This window comes from Erpetoichthys calabaricus, chromosome 3 (assembly GCF_900747795.2).
Source record: "Erpetoichthys calabaricus chromosome 3, fErpCal1.3, whole genome shotgun sequence".
Taxonomy (NCBI): domain Eukaryota; kingdom Metazoa; phylum Chordata; class Cladistia; order Polypteriformes; family Polypteridae; genus Erpetoichthys; species Erpetoichthys calabaricus.
In genome coordinates this window covers 304553547-304571704 of record NC_041396.2, presented here as the reverse complement: position 1 = coordinate 304571704, position 18158 = coordinate 304553547, and the positions used below count along the sequence as shown (strand labels likewise).

General features: G+C 44.9%; 1 protein-coding gene across 2 annotated transcripts in view; it reads right to left on the bottom strand.

Moving 5' to 3' along the window:
• slc11a2 (solute carrier family 11 member 2) overlaps positions 1-17920 on the bottom strand; it is a 33151-nt gene extending 15231 nt beyond the window's left edge. For both annotated transcript variants that reach the window (XR_007934491.1, XM_028798644.2), the window contains exons 1-14: positions 17766-17920; positions 16798-16886; positions 13397-13518; positions 13068-13190; positions 12876-12995; positions 12685-12791; positions 11767-11837; positions 11620-11687; positions 11383-11538; positions 11144-11302; positions 10959-11054; positions 10727-10846; positions 7860-8009; positions 7699-7772 (exon numbers count right to left, since the gene is read on the bottom strand). Coding sequence is in view for 1 of the 2 variants with exons in the window: in XM_028798644.2 (XP_028654477.1) it covers positions 7699-7772; positions 7860-8009; positions 10727-10846; positions 10959-11054; positions 11144-11302; positions 11383-11538; positions 11620-11687; positions 11767-11837; positions 12685-12791; positions 12876-12995; positions 13068-13190; positions 13397-13518; positions 16798-16834 (1403 nt within the window). In the remaining variant the exon portion in view is untranslated. The remainder of the gene's footprint in view (positions 1-7698; positions 7773-7859; positions 8010-10726; positions 10847-10958; positions 11055-11143; positions 11303-11382; positions 11539-11619; positions 11688-11766; positions 11838-12684; positions 12792-12875; positions 12996-13067; positions 13191-13396; positions 13519-16797; positions 16887-17765) is intronic.
• Positions 17921-18158: the final 238 nt, after the last annotated feature.

The window sequence follows — 18158 nt, the reverse complement described above, 5'->3', positions numbered from 1 at the left end:
AAGCTTTATAGCACACTGGTGAGGCCTCATCTGGAGTCCTGTGGTCAATTTATGACTCCATAAAGACATACCAGCACTGGAGAAAGTCCGGAGAAGAACAACGAGGCTGATTGAGGGCTACAGGGGGCGAGTTATGAGGAAAAATTAAAAGAGCTGAGCCTTTACAGTTTAAAGAAAAGAAGATTAAGAGGTGACATGACGGACGTGTTTAAAATTATGAAGGGAATTCATCCAGTGGATCGAAACGGTGACTTTAAAATGAACATGGGGACACGTGGAAACTTGTCAAAGATACAATAAATTTCACACAAACATTAGGAAGTTTTTCTTTACACAAAGATCCACAGACACATGGAATAAGTGACCAAGTAGTGTGGTGGACTGGAGTCTTCAAGGGGCATTCAAAACACAACTTGATGTCATTTTGGTGGAATTAATTGGATAAAATTGGCAAGCTTTGTTGGGCTGAAAGGCCTATGCTTGTCAAAATGTTTCTAATGCTCTAATAATTAAAACTTGGCGTGTTAAGCCCATAGGCGAAATCTTTTCAAAAGTGACATTAAAGTGGTCTGATTAGTTTTACTTATGCCCACCGGTCGCAAATATCATTCACATATAGTTTGGAGGTAATTCAGTTTGAAGTAAGCTTAGTGAGCAAAGCTCAGTGACCACAATCTAGATTTATCTATCTATATATATCGCTAGAGATATTATATATATATATAAAAATATATATATAAATATATAAATATAAATATATATAAATCTATAAATATAAATATATATAAATATATATTATATACATATATACTAGACATTAAGCCCGTTACAATAAACATTAGTCCATAAACATTAGTAGGAACAGTCTATATTAAATGGCAAGGGACCTTTTTACCTCATTAAATTTTTTCCATAAAATGCCTGTAATTTTCTCTAACAGTAATACTGGCTTTGCTGTCCGTAATATGCGTTTAATTTTCTGTCACAACAGTGAGCAATCAGCAGATTCTCCCCAGCAACTGATGTAATGTGCGCGAAAATAAATCTACTTTTACTTTACACTTTACCGGGCCAAGCTTCTTAATCGCAAATCTGACATCCTCAGAGTGAACACTTGCACAACAATGGGGAAGCTGGTCTCCGCGTCTCAGTACCCGACTGGATTTTTTGTGTTTTCTGTTTTAGGTCTTACCTCATTTACCAAAATCCGATTGGATCTGCAGTGCGATATTTTATAGGTCCCGCCCTCTCTGTCTTGTGTGACGTGTCAGGCGGCCTTTGAAGCATCTACTTTGAAGCATCGCACCGTGCTCCGCGCATGTGCACTTCACCAGAAGACACACATACACAGACACTGGACGCACACAGGGGTTTTATTAAAGAGGATATATTAATTACAGTATATATATATATATATATATATATATATATATATATATATATAAAAGCCAAATCCCACTGACTCACTCATCACAAAATCACCCGAACCATGAGGACTTGGGACTTTAAATTCGGAATGTAGGTTACCATTAGCCCATAGGTGCTCACTAAGAAACCCAAGCAAAGAAAGCGATCATATCTGCAGGTAATATCAGCCAAGCTCTGGAACTCCCTACCCCTAGTGGTTAGGCAAGCCACTTCAGTTGCCACATTCAAATCACGCTTAAAAACGCACTTCTTCACATTGGCTTTTAATTCTTAACTTGTTTCATTTTCTACTTGTTTTTCGCTATTTTCTCTATTTTATTGGTTCCTCTGACCTGTTTTTAGTTCAAATTCTCTCTTAATGTTTGCTTTAATATTTTGTTTTTAGTCCTGTTTGTTTTAACTGTACAGCGCTTTGGTCGGTTGTAATGCTGTGTTTTTAAGCGCTCAACAAATAAATATGGTATGGTATGCTAAGAAACAGTTTTCAAAATTTCATGGTCCAGGCACAAAATTTCTTATAGTTTTTTAGACCCGTTTGTATGTCTGTCCGCTTTTCACGCGAGAACTAATTAACGGATTTAGATCTGGTTTTTTTCTATAATTTGCTTGAACATTACATTGATTTTGCGACTTTCTCATTGTGCCATGTATCACAGTTCGTTCGCAGTACCGATTTATTAGCACGAATCTGAGAGAGAGACTCATCGGGTTGCGGGGCCCTCCTTACTCACGCGTCCGCCTCGGGGCGTAACCTTAACTCTGCTTAGTTAGCGAACGAGAGAACTACTTAACAGATTTAGATCTTTCTTTTTTCTATAATTTGCTTGAACATTCCAGTTGATTTTGCGACTTCTCTCATTGCGCTACAAATCATAGTTCGTTTGCAGGAGCGATATATTCGCGCTAATCTGAGACAGAGAAGAGCGACATCAGCAGTAGGGAGCTGGGTGGGCCCACCTCACTGTCCTGTTTCACTAATCCACTGGCAAAGCCACAGGGGATGACTAGTATTTTTTTTTTTTTTTAAATATTAATTTTATTGTAATCATTCCGTACAAATAGATCAATTTTTACAAAAAATAGGATTAAAAACAAATCAAACCCCACCCCACATTGGGTGCATACACATTTACCAAAATCATTTTACAGTTAAATAAGTTGCCCATGACCATCACATATCTCCCTTCAGGATCCGATACTACATCTGATGCTACAAATGGGACTGTTCTATATATGAGTATTCCCACACCTCCAGTTTTCTATGTAAAGCTAGAATGGAACATTTGGCCAGTCCAGTCTTTTTGCAGCCGGAACTGATCCTTGCTAGTATTTCAATAACTAACCCAGATATGAAAAACCCAGACATCTAATCTGAGCCACTGAGCAAGAGAAGAGACGCAGATATGGCAGTGTAGGACAAATGAGGCCCACCATCAAGTTAACAAACTCAGTATCAATTACAACTTTGTAACATATTGTTTTTATTCGCAATGGCATACAAAAACGCGTCCGGCGTTAAGGGAGCACAGCAGGAAATGCTGTTTTCTGCAAAATGGCAAACACAAGCAAAGGGTATTAAATAATGACGTGAACGGCGAGTCTCAGTAGATTATGATATGGAGATGAATGCTGTCTACAACACTAAGGCAGCGGGTCTGAATGGAGACTGATGGGGTGGGGGGGTCCCATCAGGTTCCTTTTACAAAGCCTTAAGTAAGTGTCTTTCCTTGCACTCTGCCATTATCTTTTCTAAAGGTAAGTACTTTTGACACACAATTCTTTGTATCATTTTTAGTCTTTTTTTTTTTTTTTTTGGAAAATGAGCATTTTGCATCTGCTCTCGATTTCTACGTTGCACCCTATACGGTCAGGCCAGGCTCTGTTGGATTATTGACCATGAATGAACTGACGGATGAATAAACATTTTTTTGTTTTAAAAAAAAAAAAAACAAGATACGTTTCTGTCAGGTGGTCATCTCTGCAAGTCCAAAATGTGACTCTGCTTTTAGACAAACACACGAGTTGTGATTTGTAGCAATTTTAAATCATGTCTGACTGGTTTTTACCAGTCTGGCTGTGTGGAATACGTTATTCAAACAGGTATGCGGTGTGATGGACAGCCGGGACGCCCAAAGAGTAGAAGGATGGGGGAAGGCAGCTACTTTGGGGCACAGCCTCCCCCAGGACGCTAGATGGCGATTTCCCTGCAGCGTAGCGGGGCCCCGGATTCCCGCAGGCCACCCTAGGATTTGGTGTTCGGCTTCACAGCCCTGCTGGGTACCACCAGGAAACCTGTGGAACTCGTATCTTATCCATAGCCCGGAAGTACTCCCAAGTCACGAGGATGGGTGCCCCAAAGTACTTCCAGGCTGAAGAAAATTCAAATTCTCTATCCGACCCGGAAGTGCCGACAAGTCACATGATCGGAAGGACGGAAGCAATTCGGGGGTCAAAGGACTGCTGTGAACCCAGCAAGCAAGCAGGAGTCGGGTGGCGGTGGACAAAGCTTGCTGGGAGGTGTGGAGGAGACAGAGAGAGAGAATTCTGTATTGTTTAATTATTTACCTATGCTATTGTGGCTGTGGTGATTAAGGCACTGTCACTAGGAGGAAAAGTAACTAAAATACTTCTTGGGACTTTTACTCTGTGTCCAGAGCGTCTGTCTGTTGGGGTTAATGGGGTGACCCCTGGCGTTAAGCTGCCAAATCAATTTTTTTAAACTGCTAGTTAAGCACAACATACGGCGTATCTGATTAGGTCGATGAATAAATGAATGAACTGTTAGAGCATGAATAGTTTAAAAAAAATAAAGACATTTTATAAAACACATTTTCAAGTGTGTGTGTGTTATGGTGTAGTCAGGGTGTTATCACTGGCTTAGATTGTTTTTTCTTCACTAATTTAATTTATTGTCCTTGATATAGGTTGCTGTAATATGTTATTGAACATGTGTGCCTTCTCCTTTTTGTGTTTTGTTTATAACGAATGTTTTACAAGTCAATTTTTATGCATTACTTACAGTGGGTATAGAAAAGAATCCCCCCCCCCCCTTTGAAATATTCCCATTTTTTTGCTTTACAACCTTAAATATGTGTAGTACTAGGGTGTTGTACCGTGTTAGCCATTATGAATGTAGAGAAAAACCAAGCAAAATGACACCTTTTATTGGCTAACTAAAAAGATTACAATATGCAAGCTTTCGAGGCAACTCAGGCCCCTTCTTCAGGCAAGATGTAAGGGGCCCGAGTTGCCTCGAAAGCTTGCATATTGTAATCTTTTTAGTTAGCCAATAAAAGGTGTCATCAACCTTAAATATGGAAACACACAAACTAATATTTCTTCCCAGCTTTACTTACTCAATGCCACCTCTAACATCCTAGTGAAAGAAATCACAGCTACAGTTCAGAAAAAATGATAGAAAATCAAAACAAGAAATACTGAGATTAATAAAGGATCACCCCCCCTAAACTCCATCAGGGGTCAGTGCCCACCATTTCCATTGTGGTTACTGGCTGTGATCAATTGTAATGAGTGTGATTAGTGAAGCTGTTCCTGGAGCATTCATTCCCTTGCTTGGTAGTGCAACTGACAGCAAACAACTGACTATGGGTGGCAAAACACATTCAAAAATCATAATAAACTAAAATGGAAACGGTCAAAATTTCATAAATCTAAACTAAAAATGAAATGGCAGAGAAATAAACACAAGTTTAAAAATACTGAACCAAAATTACCTTGATCTGGCTTTATGGTCAAGCTGGCATGAGGTACTAGGCAGAACCCATGCTAGTCAAGACAACAGTTCATTACAGGGCATATTTGTGTAGAACAATCCAATATAAAACTATGAACTCTGTGTGTGCGTGTGTGTATAAACATGAGAGAAGCACATATGCAGACTTAGGGAGAAAGTATACATGGAAAAATAGCAGCCAGGCAAGCATTTCAAACCAGGCCTCTGGAGAGGTCAACCACTATGGCGCCATACCATCCACACTGCAGCCGACAAATTTTGTTTTCAGCATAACAAGAAGGCCAAAAACACCAGGCTTTTGAGGTGGCCTCTGCACAACAACATGTATGTCGGAGATAAAGAGATGTACGCTAGATTCTACAGGTGCTAACCCTGATGGTGAATCAGACGTAACTGTTTCCACAATTCAGAACATGGGCTACTTCTACTAAAGGAGTCCACAGTAGCAGAAAGATGAAAACGAATAAATAAAGTACGAACCACAAGCCCAAGAAAAATGACTGGATAGGGGGAAAGAAGTCATGAATTTAAGCACAACTGAGAGACACTCGATAAATTCTACAATAACACCTTCAACACTGTCTGTTCATTGACATCAGGATGACAAACTGTGACACAGGACATGAAGTGCGGTTTAAGGCAAAAGGCTTGCATACGATTTACTAACTTTTCAATTGGCCACTTCTGAAGGTACTTCCGGAATCCAAATCCACCTTGATGTCCAACACTCACTAAACTCTCAGGATTTTAAACAAAATCGCCAAGATCCCAGTTTCATATTAAGGGCTACTGGCCATAACCAATGTTTATAGTGTTTCAATGCTGCCACCTAGTGGCCAAGAGCAATATCTTTTGATAATCATTAATTTAGCAGACAGCCTTTATACAAAGTGACTAACAAAGCAAGTTATAATGTACACTTACCAGCCACTTTATTAGGTACACCTGTTCAACTGCTTGTTAACACCAATATCTGATCAGCCAATCACATGGCAGCAACTCAATGCATTTAGGCATGTAGACTTTGTCAAGATGACCTGCTGAAGTTCAAACAGACCATCATAATAGGGAAGAAAGGGTATTGACGTGACTTTGAACATGGCATGGCCGTGGGTGCCAGACGGGCTAGTCTGAGTTTTTCACAAACTGCTCATCTACTTGGATTTTCACACACAACCATCTCTAGGGTTTACAGAGAATGGTCTGAAAAAGGGAAAAATATCCAGCGAGCAGCACTTCTCTGTTGATGTCAGAGGAGAGTGGCCAGACTGGTCTGAACGGATAAGACGGCAACAGGAACTCAATTCAGCATTCATTACAACCCAAATAGGGTGCAGGGGAGCAGCTCTGAACACACAACATGTCAGTGTTATATGGGCTAGAGATGGTGGCACAGGAGACAGAGCTGGAGGTGACAGAGTTAAAGATGTTAAGATTTGCATTGGGTGTGACGAGGATGGACAGGATTAGAAATGAGGACATTAGAGGGTCAGGTCAAGTTGGACGGTTGGGAGACAAAGTCAGAGAGGCGAGATTGCGTTGGTTTGGACATGTACAGAGGAGAGATGCTGGGTATATTGGGAGAAGGGTGCTAAGGATAGAGCTGCCAGGCAAGAGGAAGGCCAAAGAGAAGGTTTATGGATGTGGTGAGAGAGAACATGTAGATGGTGGGTGTGACAGAGCAAGATGCAGAGGACAGGAAGATATGGAAGAAGATGAACCACTGTGGATCAACAGGAGCAGCCAAAAGAAGAAGGTGAAGATTTTTAAGCACTGCACCACTGAACACTTTTTGATTGTTTTTAATAAAAACACAAATCACTTTCTGCACCTACGCCTTCCTGTGTGTGTCCCCATTTGCTTGGCTATAACTTGGTTACGTTATAGATGATGGCAGGTTCAAGAGGCTCCCGGAAGGACCTGGAAACGTGTAGCCGACCCACACCATCACAGTGCACTGTTCAGGAACCTAAAGTACTCCGAGGTCCAACATAAAGAGTTCCTCCCTGTCTCTCCCCAGGTAAGCTGGAGACCAAATGAGGTGAACAAAACTTGTTTGGGAGGAGGAGGAGCAGGCGGAAAAGGAAGAAGAAAAGAATTGCAATTGTGACTGGACTGAGTTAGAAGAGCCTGTAAAAAGGTACACAGTACAATAAAAATACTTCATTTAAACCTAGCACTGTTGTCTGCAAAGGTTGTTTCCAAGATGCCCCCTAGTGGTCACACTCCAATAAACCAGCACAAAGTTCATACAACATTTTAAGACCAAATCCCTGAGGTATTTTACCCAGAAACAGATGATGGAGTACAGACAGATCACCAGGTAACACCGCTGACAGACTTGTCCATTCCCAAAAAAAACAAGCAGAAGGTGTGTGTATCTATCCACAGGCATCACTGGGACCACCTGCAAGGGGCAGTATACTACAGTCTGACATCAAGAGCTTACTGTGAGCCAGAAGCACTCACACACTTGTCAAGAGTAACTGAACAACATGTGACAATCAGATACTCACAGCGAGTTGGCAAAGTCATCCATGATGGAACCAAGACTGGTGAAAGTGAGTATTGGGATCAATGCAAACGGCAGCTGTGAAAACAGAGGAACACTTAGTGCTAGGAAATTAAGTTAATGGTCCCGCAAAGATGAGCTAAGGACCCCTCAAGCATGGGTTACCTGCATGCTCTGCAGCACATTGAGAAAGTCATTCATGCCAGTCAGGTGCTCAACATCCTGGAAGATGGCAACCAGCAAGGTTGGCGTGATGGCAATGGACCGAGTAAGAAGGACTCTTGCAAAACGAGACCAGTTTAGATTCAGGAAGCCCTGGAGAAGAACATGAGAGAGATCAAAAGGCACCATACAAAGGAAAACAAATCCAATTTTAATGGAAATATTTTTATTATTAAGTTGCATTTACAGTGGGTATAGAAAAGAACCCCCCCCCCCTTCAAAATATTACCATTTTTTTCGCTTTACAACCTTACATGAAACCACACAAACTAATATGTCTTCCCAGCTTTACTTATTCAATGCCACCTCTAACATCCAAGTGAAAGGTATCACAGCTACAGTTCAGAAGAATTATACAAAAAGTAAAAACAAGAAATCCTGAGATTAATAATAATACATTTTATTTATATAGCACCTTTCCCATGCTCAAGGTGCTTAAAGGATTAATAAAGGATCCCCCGCCCCCTCCTAAACTCAATCAGGTGTCAGTGCCCACCATTTCCATTGTGGTTACTGGCCGTGATCAGTTGTAATGAGTGTGATTAGTGAAGCTGTTCCTGGTCCATTCATTCCCTTGCTTGGTAGAGCAACTGACAGCAAACACCTGACTGTGGGTGGCAGGCCACTTTGAGAAGATCTCAGGGATAGAGTTGTTGACAGACATAAGGCAGGAGATGGAGACAAAAAAATCTCAAAGGCTTTATCAATCCCAAGTAGCCCAGTAAAGTCCATCATAAAGAAGTGTTTGGTACTACTGGGACCCTCCCTGGATCCTCCAAACTGGATGTAAGAGCAACGAGGAAACTGGTAGGAGAGGCTACCAAGAGGCCAATGGCCACTTTGACGGAGTTACAGGATTTGATAGCACAGAGTGGTCACTAATGGTGTGCACGTGACAACAATTTGACAAGCGCTCCACAAGGCTTGTTCAGGAGGGTCGCACTTCTCAAGAAAGGCCACATTAAGGCTCGTTTGAGCTTTGCTAGAATGCACCTTGAAGATTCTGATGCCAAGTGGAAAAAGGTGTTATGGTCAGATGAGACCAAAATCAAATTATTTGGCTTCAACACCAAACGGTCCACCAATGCAGCTCACCATCCACAACACACCATACCTACAGTAAAGCATAGAGGGGGCAGCATCCTGTTGTGGGGGGCCTGGAGCTCTCATTAGGGTAACAGGAAAAATGGATGGGGCAAAATACCATGAAATTCTTGAGGAAAACCTGCTACCCTCTGCCAGAAAGTTGAAGATGGGCAGAATGTTCACCTTTCAACACAACAACACAAAGCACACAGCAAAATGGACCACACAGTGGCTGAAGGAGAAAAAAGTGAATGTCCTGGTGTGGCCAGTCAGAGCACAGACCTAAATCACAGTGAAAATCTGAAGATAGCAGACCACCAACGCTCACCATCCAGTTTGAGCGAACTTGAACAGTTAAACTGCAAAGAAGAGTGGGGGGCAAATATTGAGTGGACTCAATCTAGGTCTGCAAAGCTGATAGAGAAGAATCACCACAGACTCAAGGCAGTCATTAAAGCAAAAGAGGAGTCAACAAAGTGACATTGACATGGGGGCGGGTGGTGATCTTTTATTAATCTCAGTAGGTCTTGTTGTGGATTTTTGTATAATTCTTCTGAACTGTAGCTGTGATATCTTTCACTTGGATGTTAGAGGTGGCCTTGAGTAGGTAAAGCTGGAAAAAAATATTGGTTTGTGTTTGTTAGAGGTGGCATTGAGTAAGTAAACCTGGGAAGAAATATGATTTATGTGTGCTTTCATTTAAGGCTGTAAAGCAAAAAAAGGGAATATTTCGAAGGGGGGGATTCTTTTCTATACCCACTGTATAGAGTGCCTTTCACAAACCCAAGGCTGCTTTACATATAGATGGGGGAAAAAAAAAAAAGATCACACAGAAGACAAACATTTGAGTTGAGTGGAGATTTAAAGGTGGAGAAAGAGGAACCATCTTGGAGAGCATGAGGAAGAGAGTTCCAGAGTTGAGGGGCCATAACACTGAAGGACGTGCCCTCCCAGGGTGGAGAGTCTGGTGCGTGGGACAGAAAGGAGATGACTGCATGAGGACCTGAGAGAGCAACAAGGAGTGTAAGGAGCTGAATGAGGTAGAGAGGGGCAAGGTGAGAAGCAGAATCTTGAATTTAATCCTTGATGGAACCAGTAAGCAGGACAGGGGAGATGTGAGCAGAACGCTTCGTGTGGGTGAGGACTCCGGCTGCAGAGTTCTGAATGTACTGTAGCTTCTGTGTAGATTTTTGCAAGGATGTCAACGAAGAGGGAATTACAGTAATCAATACGAGACATTATGAAACAATGAGTTTGAGCATCAGACAAGGAAAGAAATGGACGGAGGCGATAGAATGAAATTTTGGACTGAATCCTAATGTGTAGCTCAAAATTCAGTGGGAAATGTAATTAAGTAAGAAATGGGGGATGGAGCAATTGTTAGTGGGCACATAGCACCAGATCCTAGGACAGCTAGGGTGACAGCTTTAGATAAACTGGTGGAATAGGCAAACAAGGTGCCAGCTGTTGTCAAACAAAGGGGCAGGTATGCAAGAGATCAGTGCCAGGGTGGTAGTGGGGACAAACCTATCTAACAGGTTTCATCTGTAGATAAACCGAAAGGAATAAAGAAAAAAAGTGGGTGGGCTTTGAGGCACAGGTAAGCTAGCACTAAAACAGGATGGGCACAGGCTGTCCGCTGCACCCAAAAACAAAGAAAACGGGCAAGCAGACGGGGACCAGGACACCCAGTCCAGAAAACTTTACACTAGGAAAATACTTACTTCCATGACAAACTGGCCAGAGTAGGTGCCCGTCATTGTTGAGCTCTGTCCAGCTGCTAGTATTCCCAAGGCCCATATGTAGAGGGCAGCAGGTCCAAAAAAGCAGCCAAGAACCACCCCCTGAAAACAGTAGAGAGAGAGAGAGAGAGAGAGAGAGAGAGAGAGAGAGAGAGAGAGAAGATGAACCATTTCTGTGTGGCAGAGAACAACCACCCTGCTGCCATCCACTCACCCCTTTGTAGATGTCAACCTCCAGTGTCTTGTTATCATCTGGAAAAAGGGCAGAGTGAGGGCTGTGGGGGCCAGTGCTGTTGGCACAGATTGCATGCTGGAATCAGAATAAAGAAGGTGTGAGGAACAACAGAGGTGAGACCCCAGTGGTGCCCGGTGCCCAATGCTTAGCCCAGGCTTCCTCACCACATCACTGTTTTTCTTATTGAAAAAGGCCTGGGCAAAGACAGCCACGACAAAGACATTGATGAGGAAGGAGACAAACAGCGCAATGCAGGACTCAATGAAGAAGTATTTGTTTGCCTCCTTCACTTCCTTCTTGTTAGATCGATTTATTTCCCGAGACTACAGAAGAAAAAAGGGACATCAGTGAGGCACCAGCTGCTGTAGGCCATACTGCCCACTCAACCCACCATCATTCTTACCTTGACTAGAGCAGAGTGCAGGTATATGTTGTGAGGCATGATGACGGCTCCTACGATGCCCACAGCCTGCTCTAGCTGAGGGGCTCCACAGCCCTGACAGTAAGGAAGGAACATGCCCTTCAGCAGCTGGCCCTGGTCAGGCTTGGCAATCACATACTATCAGAGAAAAAAGGGGAACAATTAGATGAAGAGCACTTGCATGCCTGACAAAGGGGGGCCTGAGTCAGGACCACTCACCTCGTACCCAAATGTGAGTGCCATAATGGTAATGAGAAGGCCAAAGAAGGCTTCCAACTTCCTCAAGCCTAAAAAGACAGAGACGGGGGCATAAGAAATTTGAGCACAACTTTTGAAACATACAAGAGGGTAAACGGCACAACTTACCATACTTGTCCAGGAAAAGAAACATAAACGTATCAATAATGGTGATGAGAACTCCACCCCACAGAGGAATCCTAAAAGACACAGACTGGCATTACAAAAGGCTCGTGCCAAACAGATCATACCCTCCCATGCCGAGTGTTAAGAAAGCACCACATTGCCACCAACAAATCAGCATGGTAACTCAGTCCTCTTCCAAAATGACATCACTGTGTCTGAAAGGACTTGCTGAATTCTCCAAATGGAACAATAATAATAATTCTTTGCATTTATATAGCGCTGTTCTCATTACTCTAAGCACTCAGTAATTGCAGGTGAAGGGCCTTGCTCAAGGGCCCAACAGAGCACGTTGGCTTTTTTGGCATTTATGGGATTCGAACCTGCAACCTTCCGATTGCCAGTACAGATCCCTAGCCTCACAGCCACCAGTCCGCCTAGAGCAGCCATGGGGCAGTAAGGTGGCCTCAGTGCCTCTCCATTCAACTGGCCTGGCAACCAGAGCAGCTGTCACCATCCACAAACCTGTCGATTGTCACAGTGACAGTACCTTCAAAGAAAGAATGGGCACTGGCAACTAGCAGGGCGGCTCTACTGCCCCACTTTGGTGGAGTGAGCGGGCAGACACATGGGTACTAGGCCCCATTAGGGGCCTGCACTGCTGCCTTGTGTCCAACCCCTGCCCTCCATAACATCAATGAACTCTTCATACCTCCACACTTCAATTCAGTCACCGCTGTGCCACCTTCCATTCAGCATATGGCTGTCTGCCTCACAGCAAGCAAGCACAGGCACTAAAACTTCACATGTACCCCGTTAAATGAGGTTCGGGGTTTATGGGTGAATCCCGACGATGGCTTAGTGACCTCTACCTGTGTGTAGTAAACCCCAAGTCCGCCCCATATGGGAGTCATGCAACCCTACCTGCCCGAGGAAAGCAGGTTGAAGGCGATAGCACAGCCGATGACCTCCTGCATGTCTGAACCGATAATAGCCGTCTCAACCATAAGCCACAAGATAATGCGAGGGACCTGGCAGTGATGAGGGACACCAAGCTTTACATGCAAGCAATCATCAGGCATCCCACCCACGTTTCAGAGCAACTCGACACTCACCTTGGGGTACTGGCGGTGACACACTTCTGCTAAATGCATACCGGTCACCACACCTAGCCTAGCAGCCAGTCTCTGCAGCAAGAGACCAATCACAGTAGCAAACAGCAAAACCCAGAGGAGCTGCAAAACAGGAAGCACGTCAGCTGCTGGGCAGTGGGGTGACCTGCAATGGTACAAGTAACCCTAGGATACCTTGAAGCCAGCCTTGGCACCAGACTGCAGGTCTGACTCGATGTTTCCTGGATCCAGGTAAGCAATGCTCATGAGAAATCCAGGCCCCGTAAATGCCCAAAGCTTCCGAAAGCTGAAGCCATCCTGCAGGGAAAACCAAGAACGAGTTAGTGCCGGCTGTCCCCAAGGAACACAGCAGTAAGGGGACATGTGTGCTGGCTCTCTGTGCATGGATTACACACAGGAAGCAACAACCGCTTCCTGTCTAAAGACAGCTGCTTGTGAAACACCAGTCTTCAGGAGATGATGATGATGATGCCACACAGTATGCACATTTAGAAACTACTTGCCTTGGAATCTTCTGGAATGGGCACCTTCTCCTCGAAGTACGTAGACAGGGGAGGTTCGGAGAACTCCCGGGATCCCATGGGAGAATCCAAACCATCAGCTTCATCGCATGCCATCTCAGCATCTGTAAAAACCACAGGAAAGACAGAGACAGAGAAGTTAGGCAGTGTGGAAATCTTAAATAAGCGGTCAGCAACTCTGTCATATGTGGGTGCCAGCTCATTTGTGTTATCTGAGTCATTTCCAGTTCACTTACGCTACCAATGAACCTTTATTAGCACACTCCTGGACGCCGCAGAGCTCACAAACACCAACGTTCCTAATAGTGCCACTTATCTTCCTGTGCAGAATGTGCTGGTGGGTCAGAGGGCACAACAGGAATGCTTGTCCTCACTCCAAAAAAAAAAAAAAAGTGTGCCCAGTGACGTGGCAAAGCTGAGAAATGACTCCGACTACGTTATCTGAGCCAACAGAGACACAAGCACATAGCAGGGAGAGGCGTCTCACCGTTAACTGCCATAGCTTACATTTCATTTAGCCACTCCCACAATCAGCCCTGGCACCAAGAAAACTGGAAAGGCCTTGTGAGCGGCTCATGAAAAGCTGGGCCAGGGGCAGAATACAGAAAACTCTGGAAGCCTGGCACGGCGTCAATCTCATGACTTGCTATTCAGATGAGCTATGGAGGGTGAGCCTCTGACACCTAAAATATTTGAAGGAGTCTCTAATCTGTGGACAGTCCTGAAATTATTAAAGGGCTTCCATACTGTCCTCATCTCAGTATATAACCCACCATCGACAGCTCAGTATTAAGAGGGTTGGGGATTTCTAGAACCTAAGAACATAACAGATTTGACAACCGAGAGGAGACCACTCTGTCCATTTGTCGCTCTGTTGTTTAGCTGATAGCTAAACTGGCCCCAAATCTCATGGCTGTCATGGTTTCTGCTTCAACTACATGTCTCACTTTTTCCCCCCCAGTGGTTCTACCACCTGTGGCTCAATATTTAAAGAAGGGAGGGTCTCCCTACAACCCACAGAGCATTATTTTAAATCTCTTTTCATAACTACGCAGTGAAATTATTTACAGGGTTGAGGTTCTCTGTCATCCCTGTCTGAGAATTTAAAGGAGAGAAGCTTCTGCTTACCACCTGTTGGTCAGTCAATGTACTTACAAGATGGAGGAATTCCATCTCCAGTGGGTCAGAATTTAAAGGAGGGAGCATCTCTTTATGACGTGTTAGTATTTTGAGAGTTGTTGCGTATCCCCCAAACGCAGTAATTACAGGTATTGGGGGTCTTTATCTCCAGTAGCTCAGTATTTACAATCTTGGGCGGAGTGGTGGCTCTGAGGCTAAGGATCTGCGCTGGTATCCCAAAGGTTGCCGGTTCGAATCCCTGTCACTGCCATAAAGGCCACTGCTCTGCTGGGCCCTTGAGCAAGGCCCTTAACCTGTAATTGCTCCAGGGGCGCTGTACAATGGCTGACCCTGTGCTCTGACCCCAAGGGGTATGCGAAAACTACCAAATTCCTAATACAAGAAATTGTACAAGGCGAAATAAAGAACAAAAAAAATTTAGGGGAAGGAGCATCTCCATACCACCAGTATTTTGACAGCTGTCCATGTATCCCGCCCCCAGCTTGAGGGTTTCTACTTCCAGTAGTTTGGCATTTAAAAGAAGGGGTGTCTCCATTCCATTCCATCCATCCATTCATTATCCAACCCACTGAATCCGAACACAGGGTCACGGGGGTCTGCTGGAGCCAATCCCAGCCAACACAGGGCACAAGGCAGGAAACAAACCCCGGGCAGGGTGCCAACCAACCACAGAGAAGGGGTGTCTCCCTACCACAACAAGCTTAGTTTACGGGGAGCTCTTCGTGTAAACCCCAATGTCAATATTTACAAGATTAAGGATGTCTACCACCAACACACACATCAATGTTTAGAAAAATGAGATCCCTCTAGTCCAGGGATATTCACCAGAGTACTGAGGGTCCGGAGTGTTTGCAGGATTTCGTTCCAAGCAGTTTCCTAATTAGAAGGCAATCCTTGCTGGTCATGAGATTCAAAATTTAGCTATATGGCTTGTTGGTGCCTCCATTCATCCATTATCCAACCCGCTATATCCTAACTACAGGGTCACGGGGGTCAGCTGGAGCCAATCCCAGCCAACACAGGGCGCAAGGCAGGAAACAAACCCCGGGCAGGGTGCCAGCCCACTGCAGTGCCTCCATTCATCCAAGACAAATTTTAATGACATTGTAGAGCAAGGATCTTCTGTCATGGTGCTGGAGGGCTGCAGGTTTTCATCTCAACCTATATATCTGCGGGCGGCACGGTGGCACAGTGGGTAGCGCTGCAGCCTCGCAGTACAGAGACTTGTGGTTCGCTTCCCAGGTCCTCCCTGCTTGGAGTTTGCATGTTCTCCCCATGTCCACGTGGGTTTCCTTCCACAGTCCAAAGACATGCAGGTTAGGTGCATTGGCGATCCTGAAATTGTCCCTAGTGTGTGCTTGGTGTGTGTGTGTGTGCCCTGCGGTGGGCTGGCACCCTGCCCGGGATTTGTTTCTGCCTTGCGCCCTGTGATGGCTGGGATTGGCTTCAGCAGACCCCCGTGACCCTGTGTTAGGATACAGCGGGTTGGACAATGCCTGACTGACTCCTGCTAAAGCAATAGAGATTTGGAGCTTCATTTTAGTTAACTCACTTTGTATGATTCTGAACTCATAATTGTCTACTTTAGTTTCAAGCAGCTACATTTAGGCTTTGTTACCGGTTTTCTTAACCAGCCATCAGTTAATAACGAAATGCAAATCAAAAAGAAACCAGCAGCCCTCCAGCTAACTCTGTTCCATGTGTAATGGAGAGTGTGCATCATGAAGAATCCGTGCCAACAAAAAGTTTATAAACAAATGAGAGGGAATGGAGGAGGATGGTGAAGTGCTAATCTGTTCTGATCCACAAGAACACGTGGATAATGATCGCTGAGAAGAAAACTCTGCAATGTAGTTAAAATCCATCTTGAATGAATGAAAGTACCAACAAGCAATAGTTTAATTATCAGCAATGACTATCTTCTTCTGCGGTGGGTTGGCACCCTGCCCGGGATTGGTTCCCTGCCTTGTGCCCAGTGTTGGCTGGGATTGGCTCCAGCAGACCCCCGTGACCCTGTGTTCGGATTCAGCGGGTTGGAAAATGGATGGATGGATGGATGGACTATCTTCTTATTAGGAAGCTGGTTGGAATGAAAACCTGCAGCCACTGCCGCCATTCAGGGCTGTTAGTGAATATCTCTTCTCTAATCCTTAAATCCCCCAGGCTCGGTGTTATGGATGGTCCTTAACATCCAATCGTTTGGTCTGGACTGAGGTTAGTGCAAAAAGTGCTAAACACCTTACCTGCATTAGGCTGAGCAGAGTCCTGGACAGGAGGCATGGTGACCACGGCAGCGGCGACACTGAGGTAGCACAAGCAAAAGTGACAGCCCCTGAAGAAGAGATGGAATGAGAAGCACGGACAGCGATGAGTCGACACTTTGAGCAAACACGAGGGAACAAAGGGCACAACAGGTCAAATCTGAGCCGGGATCACGAGTAGATAGGCTGCCCTCGCAACGCTTTTCCCCTGCCGCTTGCCTAATCGCCTTCCGGAGCAGAAAAGCACAGACCTGGCAAAACTGAGAGGGAGCCAAAGGACCTGACGCAAGCACCCTGGAGCAGGAGACTCTGCTGACAGCCGTTATATAGCGCCTTGCCGGCAGCAGGTACTTGCGCTCCGCTATCGCTTCTCACAGGACCCCCACGAGACGTGCTATCTGAGCCACCATGGGAACCACACCCGCCTTAAGGGTGGGACATAATCCCCTATTGTGGCAACGAGACGAGGCCCCACAGGACGATAATCTCCTAATCACGTGCCTCCCCACACTCAGCCCCCGGCTTTGAGACCCCCACCGCGTTGTTTTGTCTTTAATTAATCCGCTTCCTCCAGTCCCACTTGAGGCTCACGTCACGCCTTCCCGGTGGTGTCGGTGGGCTCACCTGTCCTCACATATGGAAGCTGACAAAGCTCTGCCTAAAGTGCCATCGTGCAAATTCGGTTCCGAAGCGTCAAAAACTGCAACTTTTCAAACAGCTGCAGCGCACGTGCCGAGAAGGAGATAACGAACTTTTCGAAAACATTGGGACAAGGCATGTCCGTAAATGACAGGGTAATGCAACGTCCCACAGGAGACTCCAAAGCCCTTAGACAAGAACTCTGACGTACCGCTCTGGCGACTTTAAGGTCACAGACGCCCAGGTATGCGTGGCCAGCAAACGGAAGGTTTTTCAGCCTCCGGACAGACAGAATGCGTGCCGCTACTTACCTGTCCCGCCCTCGTCACACGCCGATGTTAGCCAATGTCAACTAGGGAAAAAAACGGCGGCATCCTGAAAGTAGGCTCACGGTAACATCGTGGAGGAGGAGCTAACAGCGCCGGTCTGCCTGTCATGGGCGCGCACACAGACGCCTCAAAGTCCACTTCCGGTTCCCGTTCGCCTTCGTGTCTCTCTCGCTCTCTCTGGATTTGCGCATGCTCTTTGTTTTAAGTCGACGAAGACTTCATTTCCCATGAGGCCATGGTAAGGAGTCGCGGCAAAGATATGTTAAAATAAAATCCCCTCGCTAATGTTTGGGTCAAAATCACCTTAGAATTATTCCACCTTAGGTCTCACCCAAGTAACATCAATTAGATAATCTTTAAAATAACATTCTTCTT